This window comes from Lethenteron reissneri, chromosome 59 (assembly GCF_015708825.2).
Source record: "Lethenteron reissneri isolate LAM-NWPU_2019-01 chromosome 59, ASM1570882v1, whole genome shotgun sequence".
NCBI lineage: Eukaryota > Metazoa > Chordata > Hyperoartia > Petromyzontiformes > Petromyzontidae > Lethenteron > Lethenteron reissneri.
The window spans coordinates 1201187-1223661 of NC_083837.1; the positions used below are offsets into that span (position 1 = coordinate 1201187).

The 22475-nt window shown below is 57.3% G+C and overlaps 2 protein-coding genes across 4 annotated transcripts; one reads left to right on the plus strand and one right to left on the minus strand.

Annotated features, from left to right (window-relative positions):
- On the minus strand, nt 1-13111 carry LOC133357778 (ankyrin repeat and SOCS box protein 9-like). 2 transcript variants are annotated; one of them, XM_061575897.1, is made up of 7 exons: nt 12860-13111; nt 6649-6693; nt 3551-3630; nt 3093-3200; nt 1810-1964; nt 618-752; nt 1-91 (listed from the first exon to the last, which is right to left on the minus strand). In XM_061575897.1, exons 2-6 carry the CDS (start codon nt 6683-6685, stop codon nt 659-661), a joined length of 474 nt encoding a protein of 157 aa, XP_061431881.1. In that variant the 5' UTR covers nt 6686-6693; nt 12860-13111; the 3' UTR covers nt 1-91; nt 618-658. The 2 variants fall into 2 exon arrangements, with proteins under 2 accessions (XP_061431881.1, XP_061431880.1); XM_061575896.1 differs by lacking the exon at nt 12860-13111 and adding an exon at nt 8018-8084.
- On the plus strand, nt 9123-22456 carry LOC133357756 (uncharacterized). Of its 2 annotated transcripts, none has more exons than XM_061575864.1 (11): nt 9123-9255; nt 12704-12879; nt 13378-13558; nt 14919-15207; nt 15401-15853; nt 17817-17920; nt 18631-18798; nt 19610-19778; nt 20475-20545; nt 20719-20856; nt 21251-22456. In XM_061575864.1, exons 2-11 carry the CDS (start codon nt 12722-12724, stop codon nt 21407-21409), a joined length of 1890 nt encoding a protein of 629 aa, XP_061431848.1. In that variant the 5' UTR covers nt 9123-9255; nt 12704-12721; the 3' UTR covers nt 21410-22456. The 2 variants fall into 2 exon arrangements, with proteins under 2 accessions (XP_061431848.1, XP_061431847.1); XM_061575863.1 differs by lacking the exon at nt 9123-9255 and adding an exon at nt 11106-11210.
- Nucleotides 22457-22475: the final 19 nt, after the last annotated feature.

The following is a 22475-nucleotide window of genomic DNA, read 5'->3' on the forward strand; positions in this document are numbered from 1 at the left end:
GGGGGGGCCGCAGGCGGCGGTGTCGGAGCGGAGCGGGAGGCGGCGGAGTGGAGCGGGGTGCGCGCTCCGTCTCCCGCGTCCGGGTTCGCGCCTGGGGCGCGGGGCGAGGACCGCTCATCGTCATCGGCGGCAACAACAGCGACATCATCAGTAGCAGCAGCAGCAGTAGCAGCAGCAGCAGTAGCAGCAACATCATCAGTAGCAGCAGCAGCAGTAGCAGCATCAGCAGTAGCAGCAACATCATCAGCAGCAGCAGTAGCAGCATCAGCAGTAGCAGCGACATCATCAGTAGCAGCAGCAGCAGTAGCAGCAACATCATCAGTAGCAGCAGCAGCAGTAGCAGCATCAGCAGTAGCAGCAACATCATCAGCAGCAGCAGTAGCAGCAACAGCATCATCAGCAGTAGCAACAGCATCAGCAACATCAGCACCATCGTCATCATCAGCAACATCAGCAACATCAGCACCATCGTCATCATCAGCAGCATCACCCCCTGAGTCACCCCCCTGAGTCACCCCCCTGAATCACCCCCCTGAGTCACCCCCCTGAGTCACCCCCCTGAGTCACCCCCCTGAGTCACCCCCCCCCCCGTGAGTCACCCCCCGAGTGAGCCTCACCGGCCTGCAGGAGCTGCCTGGCACAGCCGAGCCTGCCGGCGTCACACGCCAGGAGTAGTGGGGGGCCGTGCCCCCCCTCGCTCGAGTTCACTTCCGCGCCGGCGCCCAGCAGCAGCGACACGCAGCCCTCGTGGCCTGGGTCACGGGGTCACGGGGTCACGGGTCAGGGGGTCAGGGACACAAGCAGAGGGACGTGGGACACGGGGACACGATGAGGGTCACATAGTGGGCTCAGCGTGGGGGTGACAGCCACGCTGCCTACCCCCCCCCCTCAACCCCGAGTCCACCCGTGACCCCGAGTTCACCCGTGACCCCGAGTTCACCCGTGACTCCGAGTCGACCCATGATCCGAGTCAGCCCGTGACCCCGAGTTCACCCGTGACTCCGAGTCGACCCATGATCCGAGTCAGCCCGTGACCCCGAGTTCTCCCATGACCCCGAGTCCACCCATGACCCCGAGTCAGCCCATGACCTCAAGTTCACCCATGACCCCGAGTTCACCCGTGACCCCGAGTCAGCCCGTGACCCCGAGTTCACCCGTGACCCCGAGTCGACCCATGATCCGAGTCAGCCCGTGACCCCGAGTTCACCCATGACCCCGAGTCCACCCATGACCCCGAGTCAGCCCGTGACCTCGAGTTCACCCGTGACCCCGAGTTCACCCGTGACCCCGAGTCAGCCCGTGACCCCGAGTTCACCCGTGACCCCGAGTCGACCCATGATCCGAGTCAGCCCGTGACCCCGAGTTCACCCATGACCCCGAGTCCACCCATGACCCCGAGTCAGCCCGTGACCTCGAGTTCACCCGTGACCCCGAGTTCACCCGTGACCCCGAGTCAGCCCGTGACCCCGAGTTCACCCGTGACCCCGAGTCGACCCATGATCCGAGTCAGCCCGTGACCCCGAGTTCACCCATGACCCCGAGTCCACCCATGACCCCGAGTCAGCCCGTGACCTCGAGTTCACCCGTGACCCCGAGTTCACCCGTGACCCCGAGTCGACCCATGATCCGAGTCAGCCCGTGACCCCGAGTTCACCCATGACCCCGAGTCCACCCATGACCCCGAGTCAGCCCGTGACCCCGAGTTCACCCATGACCCCGAGTCCACCCATGACCCCGAGTCAGCCCGTGACCTCGAGTTCACCCGTGACCCCGAGTTCACCCGTGACCCCGAGTCAGCCCGCGACTCACCGAGCTGAGCGGCGACATGCAGGGGTGAGAGTGAGGCGGGGTGGGGGGCCCTGGGGGAGGCCCCCCCCCCCCAGCAGCAGCTCCACGCAGGGGGGGCTCCCGGCGCGCGCGGCGCACAGCAGCGGCGTGGCGCCCTCCACGTCCACCACGTCCACCTGGCCCCCACCCACCACGCGGGGGGGGGGGGGGGGGCGGGGGGTGGACGTCATCGTTACCAGCGACTTCAGCAGGAGCAACAGCAGCGGCAGCGGCAGGGGATGAGTGTCTCGTGTGGGTGAGTGGGTGGGTGGCTGAGTGAGTGGGTGGATGAGTGAGTGGGTGGGTGAGTGATTGGGTGGGTGGATGGATGAGTGAGTGAGTGGGTGGATGAGTGAGAAGGTAATAAGTGAGTGGGTGCATGAGTGAATGAATGGGTAAGTGAGTGGGTGGGTGGATGGGTGAGAGGGTGAGTGGGTGGATGAGTGAGTGGGTGAGTGAGTGGGTGGATGGGTGAGAGAGCGAGTGGGTGGATGAGTGAGTGGGTGAGTGAGTGGGTGGATGGATGAGTGAGTAGGTAATAAGTGAGTGGGTGCATGAGTGAATGAATGGGTGAGTGAGTGGGTGGGTGAGAGGGCGAGTGGGTGGGTGAGTGAGTGAGTGAGTGGGTGGGTGGATGGGTGAGAGTGTGAATGGGTGGATGAGTGAGTGGGTGAGTGGGTGGATGAGTGAATGGATGGGTGAGTGGGTGTGTGGATGCGTGAGTGGGTGTGTGGATGAGTGAGTGGGTGTGTGAGTAGGTGATGAGTGAGTGAGTGATTGAGTGAATGAGTGAATGAATGGGTGAGTGAGTGGGTGGGTGAGAGGGTGGGTGGGTGAGTGAGTGGGTGCATGAGTGAATTAATGGGTGAGTGAGTGGGTGGGTGGGTGAGAGGGTGAGTGAGTTAGTGAGTGGTTGAGTGGGTGGATGAGTGAGTGGGTATGTTAGTAGGTGATGCGAGAGTGGGTGCATGAGTGAATGAATGGGTGAGTGAGTGGGTTGGTGAGTGAGTTAGCGAGTGGTTGAGTGGGTGGATGAGTGAGTGGGTATGTGAGTGGGTGCATGAGTGAATGAATGGGTGAGCGAGTGGGTGAGTTGGGTGGGTGACTGTCTGAATGAGTGAGTGAGTGGGCTGGTGGGTGGGTTAATAAGTGATGAGTGAGTGTGTTAGCGAACGAGTGAGCGAGCGGGCGGGCGTGTTGGTGAGTGAGTGGGGGTTGGGGGGTTATAGCCTGGTGGGGGGGGGGGGGGGGTTGAGAGCACTCACCCGGGCCCCCCCTTTGAGCAGCGCCTCCACGCAGCGAGCGTGGCCCCCCAGACACGCGGCGTGCAGCGGCTCCATCCCGCCACGCGTGCGCGCGTTCACGCTCGCCCCCTGCCACCAAAGACAAAGGGTCCCCACCGCCCCCAGGTAGCCTTAACAGGGCCGTCGGGGCAAGTGCTTGTTTGGAGCGAGCGGAGTGCGACACCAACGCTCACCAACGCCCACCAACGCTCACCACTACTCACCAGCACTCACCACCACTCACCACCCTAACCACCGCTCACCACCCTCACCACCACCACTCACCACCACTCACCACCACTCACCACCACTCACCACCACTCACCACCGCTCACCACCACTCACCAGCACTCACCTGCCCTCACCACCACTCACCACCACTCACCACCACTCACCACCGCTCACCACCCTCACCACCTGTGCTCACCACCATCGCTCACCTGTGCGAGGAGGTGGGTGAGGTTGAGGAGGTGTCCGTGCAGGGCAGCCTCGTGCAGAGGAGTGTAGTCCCAGAATGCACCTGCACACACACACACGTCATAGCCATCATCACCGCCACCACCGCCACCACCACCACCACCGCCACCACCACCGCCGCCACCACCACCGCTGACCACCACCACCGCCACCACCGCCACCACCACCGCCGCCGCCACCACCGCCACCACCACCACCACCGCCGCCGCCGCCACCGCCGCCGCCACCACCGCCGCCGCCACCACCACCGCTGACCACCACCGCCGCCACCACCGCCGCCACCACCGCCGCCACCACCACCACCGCTGACCACCGCCGCCGCCACCACCGCCGCCACCACATCCACCGCCACCACCACCACCGCCGCCACCACCGCCACCACCGCCACCACCGCCACCACCGCCGCCACCGCCACCGCAACCGCCACCACCGCCGCCACCGCCACCACCGCCACCACCGCCGCCACCGCCACCACCGCCACCACCGCCACCACCACCGCCACCGTCTGGCACGCAGTGGCGGTGACATCACCACAGCGCGTGGGCCAGGCCGGGTTCAACTTGAGTAAAAGTGTAAACACACAACAACAGCAACAAAGATAAAGATCCCCCGTATAGCCCGAACAGACTGTTGGGCAAGTGCCGTTAGTGAGCAGCACCCTACGAAGGTTCAAGCAATCCTGACACTGCTGATGAGACAGTGCAGTGTGGAAACCGGTGCAGAGTTTGTGGCTGTGTTGGAGAGATGGTTCAAGCAAGTCTGACACTGCTGATGAGACAGTGCAGTCACTCACCACACACTCACTCACCACACACTCACTCACCACACACACACACTACACACACACAGTCACCACACACTCACACCACACACTCACCACACACTCACCACACACACACCACACACACACTCACTCACCACAAACACACACTCACCACACACACACTCACACTCACCACACACACTCACTCACCACACACACACACTCACTCACCACACTCACCACACACACACTCACCACAAACACACACACACTCACCACACACACACTCACTCACGACACACACACTCACTCACCACACACGCACTCACCACACACTCACTGACAACACATACACACTCACCACACACTCACTACAATCACCACACACACACTTGCCACACACACACACTCGCCACACACACACACTCACCACACACTCACCTCACTCACACACTCACCACACTCGACACACTCAGCACGCACACTTGTACAACACACAGACGCACACTGTTACGTAACACACACACACGCTTACACGCTTTTTCAAACAGCCACACAGCTTAGACAAAGACACTCCCAACACACACACTCACCACACACACACACACTCACCACACACTCACCACACACACTCACCACACACACACTCACCACACACACTCACCACACACACTCACCACTCACCACACACACACGCACTCCCCACACACACTCACCACACACACACTCACTCACCACACACACTCACCACACACACTCACCACACACACTCACTCACCACACACACTCACCACACACACTCACCACACACACACGCACTCCCCACACACACTCACCACACACACTCACCACACACACACGCACTCCCCACACACACTCACCACACACACACTCACCACACACACTCACCACACACACACACTCACTCACCACACTCACTCACCACATACACTGTTATACAACACACACTCACCACACACACACTCACTCACCACATACACTCTCACTCACCACATACACTGTTATACAACACACACTCACCACACACTCACCACACACACACTCACTCACCACACTCACTCACCACACACTCACCACACACACACTCACCACACACTCACCACACACCACACACACTCACTCACCACACACTCACCAGACACACACTCACTCACCACACACTCACCACACACACACTCACCACACACACACTCACTCACCACACACCACACACACTCACTCACCACACACTCACCAGACACACACTCACTCACCACACACTCACCACACACACACTCACTCACCACACACTCACCACACACTCACCAGACACTTTGGGAAAACAACTCCGTGCAAGGGTCACGTGGCAGAGACCGGTTTTGGTATTGAGCCTCGGGATATCTCACACGGTATCACATTGATCATGATTGTGGTGATGATGATGGTGATGATGATGATTGTGGTGATGATGATGGTGGTGACAATGATGATTGTGGTGATGATGATGGTGGTGACAATGATGATTGTGGTGATGATGATGATGGTGACAATGATGATTGTGGTGATGATGATGGTGGTGACAATGATGATTGTGGTGATGATGATGGTGGTGACAATGATGATTGTGGTGATGATGATGGTGGTGACAATGATGATTGTGGTGATGATGATGGTGGTGACAATGATGATTGTGGTGATGATGATGGTGGTGACAATGATGATTGTGTGATGATGATGGTGGTGACAATGATGATTGTGGTGATGATGATGGTGGTGACAATGATGATTGTGGTGATGATGATGGTGGTGACAATGATGATTGTGGTGATGATGATGGTGGTGACAATGATGATTGTGGTGATGATGATGGTGGTGACAATGATGATTGTGGTGATGATGATGGTGGTGACAATGATGATTGTGGTGGTGGTGGTGGTGATGATGGTAACAATGATGATGATTGTGGTGGTGGTGGTGGTGGTAATGATGATGGTGGTGGTGACAATGATGATTGTGGTGGTGGTGGTGATGATGATGGTAACAATGATGATGATTGTGGTGGTGGTGATGATGATGGTGGTGACAATGATGATTGTGGTGGTGATGATGATGATGATGCTAACAATGATGATGATTGTGGTGGTGGTGGTGATGATGATGGTGGTGACAATGATGATGATTGTGGTGGTGGTTGTGATGATGGTGGTGATGATGATGACAATGATGATTGTGGTGATGCTGATGGTGATGATGATGGTGGTGACGTTGATGATTGTTGTGGGTTGGTTGTGTTCTTACTCAAATCGCTGTCTCCCCATGGACTTTCTCCTGCCATAGCATCACCTGGGCACAGAGGTGAGCACACGCGTGTTAACTTGTGTGCGTGTGTGGTGAGTGTGGTGAGTGTGGCATGGTGGTGAGTGTGGCGGGGTGGTGAGTGTGGTGAGTGTGGCATGATGGTGAGTGTGTGGGTGTGTGGGTGTGGTGAGTGTGGTGAGTGTGGCATGGTGGTGAGTGTGTGGGTGTGGTGAGTGTGGTGAGTGTGTGAGTGTGTGAGTGTGGTGAGTGTGTGGGTGTGGTGAGTGTGGTGAGTGTGTGGGTGTGGTGAGTGTGGTGAGTGTGTGGTGAGTGTGGTGAGTGTGTGGGTGTGGTGAGTGTGGTGGGTGTGGTGAGTGTGGTGGGTGTGGTGAGTGTGGTTAGTGTGTGAGTGTGGTGAGTGTGGTGAGTGTGGCGGGGTGGTGAGTGTGTGGGTGTGGTGAGTGTGGTGGGTGTGGTGGGTGTGGTGAGTGTGGTGAGTGTGTGGGTGTGGTGAGTGTGGTGAGTATGTGGGTGTGGTGAGTGTGGTGAGTATGTGGGTGTGGTGAGTGTGGTGAGTGTGTGGGTGTGGTGAGTGTGGTGAGTGTGTGGGGGTGGTGAGTGTGTGGGTGTGGTGAGTGTGGTGGGTGTGGTGAGTGTGGTGAGTGTGTGAGTGTGGTGAGTGTGTGGGTGTGGTGAGTGTGTGGGTGTGGAAAGTGTCTGGTAAGTGTGGTGAGTGTGTGGGTGTGGTGAGTGTGTGGGTGTGGTGAGTGTGTGGGTGTGGAAAGTGTCTGGTAAGTGTGGCGAGTGTGTGGGTGTGGTGAGTGTGTGGGTGTGGTGAGTGTGTGGGTGTGGAAAGTGTCTGGTAAGTGTGGTGAGTGTGTAGGTGTGGTGAGTGTGGTGAGTGTGGTGAGTATGTGGATGTGGTGAGTGTGGTGAGTGTGTGGTGAGTGTGGTGAGTGTGGCGAGTGTGTTGGGAGGCGGCGTGGTGAGAGAGTCTGTGAGTGAAAGGGTCTGTGTGAGTGTCTGTGTGTGAGTGAGTCTCTGTGTGTGTGTCTCTGTGTGAGTGTCTGTGTGTGAGTCTCCGTGTGTGTTTCTCTCTGTGTGAGTGTCTGTGTCTGAGTGTCTGTGTGTGAGTCTCTGTATGTAAGTGTCTCTGTGTGTGTCTCTCTCTGTGTGAGTGTCTCTGTGTGAGTGTCTGTGTGTGTCTCTCTCTCTCTGTGAGTGTCTGTGTGTGTGTCTCTCTGTGTGAGTGTCTCTGTGTGAGTGTCTGTGTGTCTCTCTCTGTGTGAGTGTCTCTGTGTGAGTGTCTGTGTGTGTCTCTCTCTGTGTGAGTGTCTCTGTGTGAGTGTGTGTGTGTATAAGTATCTACCTGAGTATGTCTGTGTGTGAACTACATCAGTTTTGCTGCTCAGCCACTCCCCGTGCCTCCACTCCCGTGTCCTCTCTCCCCCTACTCCCTCCCCCTCTCCCCCTACTCCCTCCCCCTCCCTCCCCCTCTCTCCCCTCCTACTCCCTCCCTCTCCCTCCCTCCCCCTCTCCCTTCTCCATCACCACCGCTAGAGGGCGCTCCGAGCCCAGGGTTCAGTGAGGACTCAGTCAACTCGTGCCATTATTTCAGCGCCCAGGGCGACTGAATTCTTGATGAGTATTTTTATTAAATCCTTTATATTAAGTTCGCTTGCTTGCTTAGGACCGTGCAAATCTTTCGGTCGTTTTTTAACCCACTTCCCGTGATCCAATCGAGCTGCCATTTTGCACACAGACTCGTTGTGCGAGACAATTAATGTTCGTGAAAAAAAATTCCTAAATTTTACACCGTTTAGGGAAAACAAATTAAATATTTAATTACCAATTGTTTAATACTGCAGACAATCATCTGACCCATAGGTGGCAGCCATCTCAAGCCAGAGGACGAGAGGACTCTAGCCGCCACGCATATAAAGGATTTAGAGTGAAAAACTTTGTTTTTACGGGTTAATTTTTTGTGATTATTGAAGTGGAACGGGGGGGGGGGGGGGTTTGTGTGGAACTCATAAACGGCGACTGTTCGCACAGCCAACTCAGAATCGGTATTAACCCTCCGCAAACGTCTCCAGCAAAATGTTCTTGTGTCTTTCGGTAAAGTCACGTAGAAAAGCAATCGTCATCAGGAGGGGGAAAAAACTGAGTGAGAAAGCTGAGAATAGTTTTTTTTTACCCATTTTTCGTCAACAAAACTGAAACCTTTTACGAGTAATCACGTCTGCATTGACCACACTGCTTGTGGTCAGAATGCAAACAAAAAAACACACTGATAAGAAATGCATTGTCTTTGAAGCTGATTGGTCCACACCAGAGACAGCTTTCTTTTGAGCCTCGTCTCAAAACGGTGTTAGACCCACAGGTCCGTCCTTGGGGGGGGGGGGGTGGGGGGGGTGCTGAGGACAAATTCCACCGCGACATCGAATCCCCCCCCCACCGCCTCCCCCCAACTCGTGGGGCGCGGGGCAGTCGCCCCGATTCGCTGCTGTACCCCCGAGGGACCGGCTCTGGCGACTGGACGTGAAACCCAGGGGGCTTGGGACCGAGAGGACCTGGGGCCTTGGGGAACCATGGACACACGTAGAGGTACGTGGAGACTCAGAGATACACAGCGACTCAAAGAGACACACAGAGATACACAGAGACTCATAGAGTCTCATAGAGATACATGGAGACCCATAGACACTGGTAGAGGTACGTGGAGACTCAGAGATACACAGAGACTCATCGATATCCACAGAGATACATGGAGACCGATATACACTCGTAGAGATACACAGAGACTCATAGGAGATACACAGAGATACACGTAGACCCATAGACACTCATAGATATACGTGGAGACTCAGAGATACAGAGACTCATAGAGATACACAGAGACTCATAGAGTCTCATAGAGATCCACAGAGACCTATAGAAACTCAGAGGCACGTGAAGAATCAAAGATACACAGAGACTCACAGAGTCCCATAGAGATCCACAGAGATCCATAGACACTCATAGAGATACGTGGAGACTCAGAAATACACAGAGACTCATAGAGATCCACAGAGATTCGGAGACCCACGAAACTCAGAGATACGTGGAGACCCATAGACACTCATAGAGATACGTGGAGACTCAGAGATACACAGAGACTCATAGAGATAGAGACCCATAGACACTCATAGAAATACGTGGAGAGATGCACAAAGATGCACAGAGTCTCATAGAGACTCACAGAGATCCACAGAGATCCATAGACACTCGAGATGCGTGGAAACTCAGAGATACTCAGAGAGTCTCATAGAGATCCACAGAGATAAACAGAGACCCATAGAAACTCAGAGGCACATGAAGAATCAAAGATGCACAGAGACTCACATAGTCCCATAGAGATCCACAGAGACCCATATACACTCATAGAGATACGTGGGAACTCAGAGATACACAGAGACTCAGAGAGATACAGAGGCCCATAGACACTCATAGAAATACGTGGAGAGATGCACAAAGATGCACAGTGTCTCATAGAGACTCACAGAGATCCACAGAGATCCATAGACACTCAGAGGCGCGTGAAAAATCAAAGGTACAGAGACTCACAGAGTCTCATAGAGATCCACAGAGATCCATAGACACTCATAGAGATACGTGGAAACTCAGAGATACACAGAGACTCATAGAGTCTTATAGAGATCCACAGAGATAAACAAAGACCCATAAAAACTCAGAGGCACGTGAAGAATCAAATATACACAGAGACTCATAGAGTCTCATAGAGATCCACAGAGATCCATAGACACTCATAGAGATACGTGAAGACCCATAGACACTCATAGAGATACGTGGAGACTCAGAGATACACAGAGACTCATAGAGTCTCATAGAGATCCACAGAGATCCATAGACACTCATAGAGATACGTGAAGACCCATAGACACTCATAGAGATACGTGGAGACTCAGAGATACACAGAGACTCACAGAGTCTCATAGAGATCCACAGAGACCCATAGACACTCGAGATGCGTGGAAACTCAGAGATACACAGAGACTCATAGAGTCTCATAAAAATCCACAGAGATCCATAGACACTCGAGATGCGTGGAAACTCAGAGATACACAGAGACTCATTGAGTCCCATAGAGATCCACAGAGACCCATAGACACTCATACAGATACGTGGAGACTCATGGAGACCCATAGACACTGATAGAGATACGTGGATACTCAGAGATACACAGAGACTCACAGAGTCCCACAGAGATCCACAGAGAAACGGAGGCAGCTGCAGTCAAGGCACTGTACCTGCAACCTGCCCTCCTCGACGGAGGAGGAACAGTCGCGTTGATTACCCCCCTAGCCCCTCCCCCCTCGCCCTCACCTGTCCGCACAGGTGTGGCGGCTCAAGGTAAATCAGGAAACTCAGGTGAGGTCACGCACTGTAAAAGCAGCAGCATCAGCATCATCAGCGGCAGCATCAGCATCATCAGCAGCAGCAGCATCAGCATCATCATCAGCAGCAGCATCAGCAGCAGCATCAGTGTCTGGATTGTCCAGGTGATTGGTGCGGTGGGAGGAGTGGAGGTGGTGGTGGCGGTGGGGGGGTGATGTTTGTTTTGGTTGACAAGCTGGCGAAGCGGGTTTGTGAGTACGAGTGGTGTGAGAGTGCGAGTGTGTGTGCGTGTCAGTGTGTGTGTGTCAGTGTGTCAGTGTGTGTCAGTGTGTCAGTGTGTGTGTGTCAGTGTGTGTGTCATGAGTGTGTGTGCGTGTGACAATCAGTGTGTGCGTGTGTCAATGAGTGTGTGTGCGGGTGTTAATCAGCGTGTGTGTGAATGAGCGTGTCTGTCAATAAGTGTGTGTGCGTATGTCAATGAGTGTGTGTGAATGAGTGTGTGTATCAATGAATGTGTGTGTTTGCATCAGTGTGTGTGAGTGTGCGTGTGTCAGTGAGTGTGTGTGTGAATGAGTATGTGTGAGTGCCAATGAGTGTGCGTGTGTGTCAATCAGTGCGTGTGTGAATGAGTGTGTGTGAGTGCCAATGAGTGTGCGCGTGTGTCGGTGAGTGTGTGTGTGAATGAGTATGTGTGAGTGCCAATGAGTGTGCGTGTGTGTCAATCAGTGCGTGTATGAATGAGCATGTGTGAGTGCCAATGAGTGTGCGTGTGTGTCGGTGAGTGTGTGTGAATGAGTATGTGTGAGTGCCAATGAGTGTGCGTGTGTGTCAGTGAGTGTGTGTGCGTGCATATGTGCCGTGCCGGCTTTTATAGGTGCTCGCTAACAGCACTTGCCCCAGCAGTCTGTTAAGGCTACACGGGGGATCTTTGTCTTTGTGCGTTAGTCAGTGGGTGTGAATCTGTGTGTCAACGTGTCAACGTGTGTCCATCAGTGTGCGTCAGTGTGTGGGGAGCGGTAGTATATGAACCGGTCGTGGGCCTCCCCTAGGTCGACTCAGCCTCAAATTAGTACCTGGTGCTGCTCGCTAACAGCACTTGCCCCAACCTTGCGTTGAAGCTATACGGGGAGTCTTTGTCTTTGCAGGGGTTCAGCGTTGCACTGCGATCATTCCTTCACGCTTTGCAACAATTATTCATTCAATTCCCGTCGTTCTTGAACTCATGAATTCATTCACACGCGAATGCTCTTCTCGGTTTTAAATTCATTCGCTCAGGGCTTTCATTCATTCATTCACTCGCACGCGCATTAAACTATTAATTCCTTTATTTACTGACTCGTTCATTGTTTCATTCATTCACTCCCTCATTCATTCACCCATTCATTCGCTCAGGTTGTTAATTCACAAATTAATTAACTCGCTCATTATTTTATTCATTCACTCACTCATTTATTCGTCAAGTTGCTCAATCATTCACCCATTCATTCACTCGTTAAGTTGTTAATTCACTCATTGTTTCATTCATTCACTCCCTCATGCATTCGTCAAGTTGTTCATTCATTCACCCTTTCATTCCCTCATTAAGTTGTTCATTCAGATAATAAATTCACTCGTTCATCAAAGTCGTTTGTTCATTCTCTTCTTCATTCATCCTCAGCGCCCCCCCCCAGCCCGCATGGAGCGGCACTTTGAAGACCCCTCAGCGGGACCCCCTTGGGAGGGGGGCCCGTGGGACGGGGGCCCCGAGGGGCTCTGGGGGACCCCGGGGCACGATGAGGAGGGCGAGGATGAGGCGGTGGTGCTCAGCGCGCACCTGGAGAGGGTCAACTCCCGGTGAGTGGGGGTCCCAGGCCCCTGGGTCACATGATCCTTGAGTCCCAGGTACCTTGTTCCCAGGCTCCCTGGGTCCCAGGTTCCCTGGGTTCCAGACTACCTGGGTCCCACCAAGCCACAACCGACAAACCACAACCACCAAGCCACAACCACCAAAACACAACCACCAAAACACAACCACCAAACCACAACCACCAAACCACAACCGCCAAACCACAACCGCCAAACTACAACCACCAAACCACAACCACCAAACCACAACCGCCAAACCACCAAACCACAACCACCAACCCACAACCACCAACCCACAACCAAACCACAACCGCCAGGCCCAGCGTGTTCACCCTTCCCCGAGCGAGCGAGCGAGCGAAGGTCAAAGATAACGCAGCCACTACAATCACAGACACGACGTAGATAACGCAGCCACGACAATGCCCCCTCCCCCCGCTGCCCCTTAACCCCCACCCCTCCCCCGCTGCCCCCTGCTGCCCCCCCCAGATTCTCAGAGCTCCAGGAGGGGGTGCGAGAGGCGGCGTTGGGGACTCGTCGTGCCGAGGAGGCTCGGGACCGCGCTCGCTCCTCGCTCGCAGCGAGCAAGGAGCGAGCGCTCCGAGCGGTGGCGCAGCGGTGGGGAGAGCTCGGGGAGAAGGTCGAGGAGGAGCACGCCCGGGTCCAGCGGGTCAGAGGCCAGCACGAACATCGTCGTCATCACTATCATCATCACCATCATCGCCACCAACATCGTCATCATAATCGTCATCGTCATCATAATCGTCGTTCGCATCATCATAGCCATCACTATCATCATCACCATCATCACCATCATCACCATAATAATCGTCATCATAATCGTCATCATCATAGCCATCACTATCATCATCACCATCATCACCATCATAATCGTCATCATAATCGTCATCATCATAGCCATCACTATCATCATCACCATCATCACCATCATAATCGTCATCATAATCGTCATCATCATAGCCATCACTATCATCATCACCATCATAATCGTCATCATAATCGTCATCATCATAGCCATCACTATCATCATCACCATCATCACCATCATCATCAGAAGGACGGCGACGCTTGGGATCCAGGGTCCTGTCCTCAGCGCAGGTCTTTGGTCTTCATCTTGGAGGTGACTGCCCCTATCGTTCAGAGGTCCGACTTCTACACAGGCCCGGGGCTTGCTCTGCCCCGGCCACGCCTTCCTTCCAGAACCTTCCACAGGGTCCTGGAAGGGTGACGTCACCCCCCAGTGCCCCCTCCCGGGGTTTGGGGATTGTGTCCCAGGATCCGTGATCTCAGAGATCACCGGTGGCCCCTTTGACCAAAGCCCCTGAACATCGGCGCAGCCACTCTGCTGCTGCCGCCCCCTGTAGCCCCCTGTAGTGATGCTACCCGCTGACAACATGGGGAGTCATCTTCTTGGTTCTTTCGGTAAAGTCACGCTGTCTCCCCGACAGACCTGGTCTTCACCTGAGGACGGCTGCTTGCGTTGTGGCCGAAACGTCGTGAGAATTATCTTATTATGTTTTATTTCTATTATTGTATTACTTCCCTTCTACGTGACTTTACCGAAAGAACCAAGAAGATGAATCCCTGCAGTCACGAAAGAAGCTTTACATCGAAACATGGGGAGTGCGGAATAACACCTCCACGCAAATACATGGCACCCCCCCCGTGCCCCCCACTTACCCCCCCCCCCGTGCCCCCCACCTTCCCCACCCCCCGTGCCCCCCACCTACCTCCCCCCCCCGTGCCCCCCACCTCCCCCCCCCGTGCCCCCCACCTTCCTCCCCCGTGCCCCCCACCTCCCCCCCATGCCCCCTACCTTCCCCCCCCCGTGCCCCCCACCTCCCCCCCGTGCCCCCCACTTCCCCCCCCTTGCCCCCCCCGTGCCCCCCACCTCCCCCCCCGTGCCCCCACCTCCCCCCCCCGTGCCCCCCACCGTGCCCCTCACCTCCCCCCCCGTGCCCCCCCCCGTGCCTCTCACCTCCCCCCCCCGTGCCCCACTCCCCACGCAGGCCCTGCAGGAGGAGATGGCGCGTCTGTCCCTCGCGCTGGAGTCTCTGCAAGTGAGCTCCGTGCCTGCCTCTCGACACGGAGCAGCCGGGATCCCCTCGGAGCCGGAGAGCCCCCCAGCGGGGTCCCCGGGGTCCCGGGGGTCCGGGGGGTCCCGGCCCCACGCCGAGACCCTAGACTGGAGCCACCTGGACATGGGTCCCCTCCTCGAAGCGATCGCCGCGTTTGGGCCCAGCGCGCTGGAGGAGAGGGGTCGTCCCGCGATGAGGGGGCCGCTGAAGACCCCCAGAGGTGACGGGGGTCCTAGTGGGGGGGGGAGGGGGGGGTCAAGGGAGGGGTAACCCGGGGGATCACGTGGCTAAGGAGGGGGGGGGGGAGTGCAGGTCACGCCGGACTGACGGGGCAGTTGCACCGCCTGCGCACCGCGCCACGAATTCCTTCCCCAACTTTGTCCCTCGCCGTTGTTTGTTGTCGGATGTCTCAGCGCCCCCGGAGGGGACCCCCCGCATCGGGCCCCCCCCTCCCCGCGGAAGGCCGGGGCCTGCCCCGTCCCACTCGACCCCCAAGAAGGCCGCCGCGTCACCGAGGGGGGCTCGCAGCCTCCCCAGGAGCGGGGCTCGGGACCCCTCCCGGGACCCCCCTCGGGACCCCCCTCGGGACCCCCCTCGGGACCCCCCCCGGGACCCCTCTCCGTGCACGCGGGCGCCCAAGTCCCCGCGGCCGAGGGCCCTGACCCCAGCGGGCCGAGTCCGGGTCGCGGGGACGACTCCGCACGCGGCGGCGAGGAGGGATCGAGACGACCACCACCACCAGCACAACCAGCACCACCAGCACCACCAGCACAACCAGCAACAGCAGCAGCAGCAACAGCAGCAGCAGCAACAGCAGCAGCGGGATGAGGAGGAGGCAGATGAGGATGGACTCCTCTTCCAGTTTGGTGAGTGGGTGGGGACACGGGGGGTGGACACACGGGGACACACGGACACGGGCATATAAAGACGTTAAAGCTACCAACATTGTGTGAGGCTCCACATGAACACACACTCACCCCTCCCTCTACCCGGCACCCAGGTAGCCCCGCCCACTACTCGGCTAGCCCCGCCCACTACCCGGCTAGCCCTGCCCTCTACCCGGCTAGCCCCGCCCTCTACCCGGCTAGCCCCGCCCACTACCCGGCTAGCCCCGCCCTCTACCCGGCTAGCCCCGCCCACTACCCGGCTAGCCCCGCCCTCTACCCGGCTAGCCCCGCCCACTACATGAGTGTGCGGCAGGTGTCGCGTGCGCTGGGGTAAAGCTGGTGGCTACTCCCACCTCTCACACCAGAAGTGTCTGGCCAGGGTGGAAGAGTAGACCAAATACACCTGGAGAGGGAGGGGGGTGGGGGCAAGGGGGGGGGCTGAGGTGGGCGAGCGGGGGGGGCTCTCTCCCTGGAGCTCCCCCTCCCTTATGCCGCCTCCAGCAGACACACAGAATCAGACACACAGAATCAGAGACACAGAATCAGACACACAGAATCAGACACACAGAATCAGACACACAGAATCAGACACACAGAATCAGACACACAGAATCAGACACACAGAATCAGACACACAGAATCAGACACACAGAATCAGACACACAGAATCAGACACACAGAATCAGACACACACTCACAGAATCAGACACACAGACACACAGAATCAGACACACAGAATCAGACACACAGAATCAGACACACAGAATCAGACACACAGAATCAGACACACAGAATCAGAGACACAGAATCAGACACACAGAATCAGACACACAGAATCAGACACACAGAATCAGACACACAGAATCAGACACATAGAATCAGACACACAGAATCAGACACACAGAATCAGACACACAGAATCAGACACACAGAATCAGACACACAGAATCAGACACACAGACTCACAGACACACAGACACACAGACACACACACACACAGACACACAGAATCACAGACACACAGAATCACAGACACACAGACACACAGACACACACACACACAGACACACAGACACACAGAATCACAGACTCACAGACACACAGACACACAGACTCACAGACATACAGACACACACACACACAGACACACAGACTCACAGACACACACACACACAGACACACAGAATCACAGACACACAGAATCACAGACACACAGACACACAGAATCACAGACACACAGAATCACAGACACACAGACACACAGACACACACACACACAGACACACAGACACACACACACACAGACTCACAGACATACAGACACACACACACAGACACACAGACTCACAGACACACAGACACACAGAATCACAGACTCACAGACACACAGACACACAGACACACAGAATCACAGACTCACAGACACACAGACACACACACACACAGACACACAGACACACAGACTCACAGACACACAGACACACACACACACAGACACACAGACTCACAGACACACAGACACACACACACACACAGACACACAGAATCACAGACTCACAGACACACAGACACACAGACACACAGAATCACAGACTCACAGACACACAGACACACACACACACAGACACACAGACTCACAGACACACAGACACACACACACACAGACACACAGACTCACAGACACACAGACACACAGACACACACACACACAGACACACAGACTCACAGACACACAACACACACACAGACACACAGACTCACAGACACACAGACACACACACACACAGACACACAGACTCACAGACACACAGACACACACACACACAGACACACACACACAGACACACACACACAGAATCACACACACAGACACACAAAATCGTGGCGAGGTGTTAACCTAACACTGCCCCCCCACCCTCCGCACCGCGTGTGACCCCCGCAGGCAGCCAGGGTCGAGGCATGGGGGAGTTCATGAACCTGCAGGGGGTCGCCGTGACCCCCTCTGGCAGGATCGTCACGGCCGACAGCGGCAAGCACGCCGTGCAGGTGCGGGGAGGGGGGGGGGGTCCCCTGGCCCAGATCCCCTCGACTGGGGTCCCCTTCACCCGGGCCTCCACTCTCCAAGCGGGTCCCCCCATCCGGGGGTCGTCTTCCTTGTGTACCCCCTCTCCACGGGGTCCCCTCTCCTGAATCCCTCCAGCGGGTCCCCTTCACCAGGGTCCCCTTCACCAGGACCCCCTTCACGCCTCCATCTCTCAACGTCTCCCCAACTCTCTCCCCCCTCTTCCCTAACTCTCCCCTCCCTCCCGTCCCTCTTTCTCCCCCACTCCCCCCGCACCCTCTCCCCCCCACTCCCCCCACCCTCTCCCCCCCACTCCCCCCACCCTCTCCCCCCCCACTGCCCCCCCCACTCCCCCCACTACCCCCCCCCCCACCCACTCCCCCCACCCTCCTCCCCCCCACTGCCCCCCATCCTCTCCCCCCCACTCCCCCCACCCTCTCCCCCCCCACTCCCCCACCCCTCCCCCCCACCCTCTACCCCCCACTGCCCCCCCCTCCCCCCACACTCCCCCCCACCCTCTCCCCCACCACCCCCCCACCCTCTCCCCCCCCACTCCCCCCCCACCCTCTCCCACCCACTCCCCCCACCATGTCCCCCCCACTCCCCCCACTGCTCCCCCACCCTGTCCCCCCCACTCCCCCCCCCCACTCCCCCCCACCCTCTCCCCCCCACTGCCCCCCCCTCCCCCCACAAGGTCTTCCTCAGCACGGGCGAGTTCCTCACCCAGTTCGGGGTCAGGGGTCGCGACCCGGGCCAGTTGGTCCACCCCTCGGGGGTGGCGGTGCGAGCCAACGGGGACCTGCTCGTCGCCGACCCCGAGACCAGGTCCATCAACGTCTACGCACCCGACGGCCGCCACCGGGTAGGTCCAGCGGGGGGGCCCCCCACCCCCTCCTCCACCAACACCCCCCCCCCCCCCCACATCCTCCCCCCACAACATTGTCCACCCATCGACGTCACCCTACGCGTCATGCCCCCCCCCCCCCCCCCCGTATGCCACGCTCACGTAGGGACACCTCATCCCCCACGTGTCATAACCCCCCCCCCCCTCTTGTTCCCTCGAGTCCCCTTGCCGCTGTGGCCACGTGTCCCCCCTTAGACCCCCTTAGACCCCCTTGACCCCCTTAGACCCCCTTAGAACCCCTTAGACCCCCTTAGACCCCCTTAGAACCCCTTAGACCCCCTTAGACCCCCTTAGAACCCCTTAGAACCCCTTAGACCCCCTTAGACCCCCGAGGTATTGCGAAACTCCATGCCTCATTCTCACGCTGTCCCCCCGTGTGTGTCTATGAACTTGACCTGCCTCACGTGTGTGTCCCCCATGTGCCCCCCTTGACCCCTCCGTATTCCCCCCACCCCCGGATGGCCCCCCCTCCCCCTCCATGTGCCCCCCCTCCCCCCATGTGCCCCTTCCCCCCCATGTTCCCCTGTGTGCCCCCCCCTCCCCCCCATGTGCCCCCCCCGTCCCTTCCGTATTCCCCCCACCCTCGAATGGCCCCCTCCCCCCCCCCCACGTGCTCCCCCCCATGTGCCCCCCATGTATCCCCTTCCCCCGTGCCCCCCCTCCCCCCCCGCCGCCACGTGTACTCCCCTACCCCCCTGCCCCCCACGTGCTCCCCCCCAATGTGCCCCCTTCCCTCGTGCCCCCCCCTACCCCCCCTGCCCCCCTGTAGTTGCAGCTGGGCGTGGGCCTGCTTCAGGCCCCACGCGGCATCTGCACCACCGACTCGGGCCTGGCGCTGGTGGCCGACAACAAAGCCTGCGCCGTGGTGGCACTGACGGCCGCCGGGAGGGTGCACGCCAAGTTCGGGGGTCGCGCCGCAGACCTGGGCCGCCTCCGGGGTCAGCAGGGGTCGCGGAGAGGGGGTCGGGATGGGGGTCCCCAGGGGTCCGTTGTTCAAAAGAGGCCTCTTGCACCGTTGGAAATTTTGCAATCGGTGCATGACCAGTTCACCGCAGCATTAACCGCAATTTAAAAAAAAACAGCAAACAAACATAGACTCCCACAGAGACCCATAGACTTACACAGAGACTCGTAGACTCACACAGAGACTCAGAGACTCGCACAAAGATCCATAGACTCACACAGAGACTCATAGACTCGCACAGAGACCCATAGACTTACACAGAGACTCGTAGACTCACACAGAGACTCGTAGACTCACACAAAGACCCATACACTCACACAGAGACTCATAGACTCGCACAGAGACCCATAGACTTACACAGAGACTCGTAGACTCACACAGAGACTCATAGACTCGCACAGAGACCCATAGACTCGCACAGAGCCCCATTAACTCGCACAGAGACCCATAAACACACACAGAGACCCATAGTCTCACAGCAGCACTGGGGAGACAAAGGCGGCCGGGCGTGGTGCTGGCCACCCACCCCGCCGTGCGCCGTGCCGGCCTTCATAGTTCCTGCTCCACGCTACTCACAGCACTTGCCCCAACAGGCTGCGTGGGCTACACGGGGGACCTTTATCCGTGTGTCTGTGCCGATGTCTACCGCCCCCCCCCCCCCCCCCCCCAGGGCCGAACTACGTGGCGCTCAACAGCAAGGGCGACGTCATCGTTTCCGACTTCCTCGACCATTCCGTGAAGGTCGTGACCCAATGACCCCCGCGAACCCGTGACCCCGTTTCACCCCCAGTACCCTGCACACCACATCCAGTATCCCACCAATAACTATCAAACATCCACGATCTCCTCCCATAACCAGCCCCACCCCACCGTGACCTGTTGACCCCCGTGACCTTTTGACCCCCCTCCCCCAGGTGTTCTCTGGGGGGGAGTTTCTGTTCCAGTTTGGGGGCTTCGGGAGTGCGGAGGGGCAGCTGCACGGGCCCACGGGCGTCGCCGTCGACCCGGCAGACAACATCCTCGTGGCCGACTGGGGCAACGCCCGCATACAGGTGCCCCCTGACCCCCTGACCCCCTGACCCCCCCCCCCCCCACCCCACCCCACTTGATCCCATCTTGATAACCACTACGATCGCTCCCGGCGCAAAAACTTGATCTCACCTTGATACCCCCTCGCCACCTCCCCATGCTTCCACGTTGACCTCCCTTGATTCCATCATGAGCCCCCCTCGATCCCCCCTCCATCCCAAACCGATTCCACACTAATCCCTCCTGACACTATAAAAGCTCCATGATTCCCGATTCACATTGAGACCAACTTCACCAATCCCCCCTCTGATCCCCTCTCCTTGATCCCACATTGATCCCACATTGATCCCACATTGATCCATCGGATCTCGATTCCTCCTTGACCCCCCCCCCACCCCGCCCCCCTTCCTCCCCCAGGTGTTTAACTGCGTGGGGGCCTTCAAGGGAGTGCTGGCCCCCTCTGTGCACCCCCTCAGCTGCCCCCAGGGCCTGGCGCTCAGCCCTGAGGGCACGAGGCTCGTGGTGGCAGACACGGGCAACCACTGCTGTAAAGTCTACAGCTACCACCAGCACTGAGGGCTCACGCACCACTGCTCGCCACCACGGAGTACTCACCACCACTCACCACCACTCGCCACCACTCACCACCGCTCACCACCACTCGCCACCACTCGCCACCACTCACCATTCGCCACCACTCGCCACCACTCACCACCACTCACCACTCGCCACCACTCACCACCACTCACCACCACTCACCACCACTCACCACCACACGTGATAACCTCACAAGAACGTCTTTTGCCGTCCGGCACTCGGCAATGAAGACATTCGCAAAAAAAATAGCCACGAGGATGGTGACGTTGCCGCGTGGTGACGTCACTGCGCTGTGACGTCACGGTATTGTGACGTCACGGCCATCAGTCAGCAACGACACACGGGGCTCCCGTGGGACCGCTGCCAATCGCCGGCCGTGTGTGCGGACGCGACGCAGGCAGCGTTGACTGCTGATCGCGTCACGTGGGACGTGTTTGTTTGACAATCATCAGGCGCGTGCGGCGTGCAACGAGTTCGTTTTGCATGGGGAGGGGTAAATTGGTGAAGGCGGTGGTGGGTGGCGCGGACGGACCGGAGTTTGGGGAAACCTTCGCCACAGCCGCTCGCGATGAGTTACAATTACGAATTGTTTTCGTATGTTTCATAATAAAGGTTTTTGGGGTGAGATTGCGTTATTTATAAATGTGTCGCACCCCTCCACCACCCGACACGGCCAATCAGTAAAAAAAGTGTCGCGTTGACAAAAGACAAAATAGTTCACAGCTTTAGCCCACCGGTGTGTTGAAGAGTGGATCCACAACATTTACAATGTTTTTTTAGTACTGTGACGTTTCGCTGGTAATTACATCCAGCATCATCGGGCAATTTGCCAGAATAGCGACACATTTTTTATTGATTGGCCATGTCGGGTGGTGGAGGGTTGCGACACATTTATAAATAACGCGATCTAACCCAAAAAACTTCACTATGGATAATATTGGTCGCGAAAGCCTATGTGTTAAACTGTGTTCGTATTTTATACATTTTAATTCAATATCAGACACTCCTCACTTTGTGCACTCGATGCCATCAGTTTAATAACAGG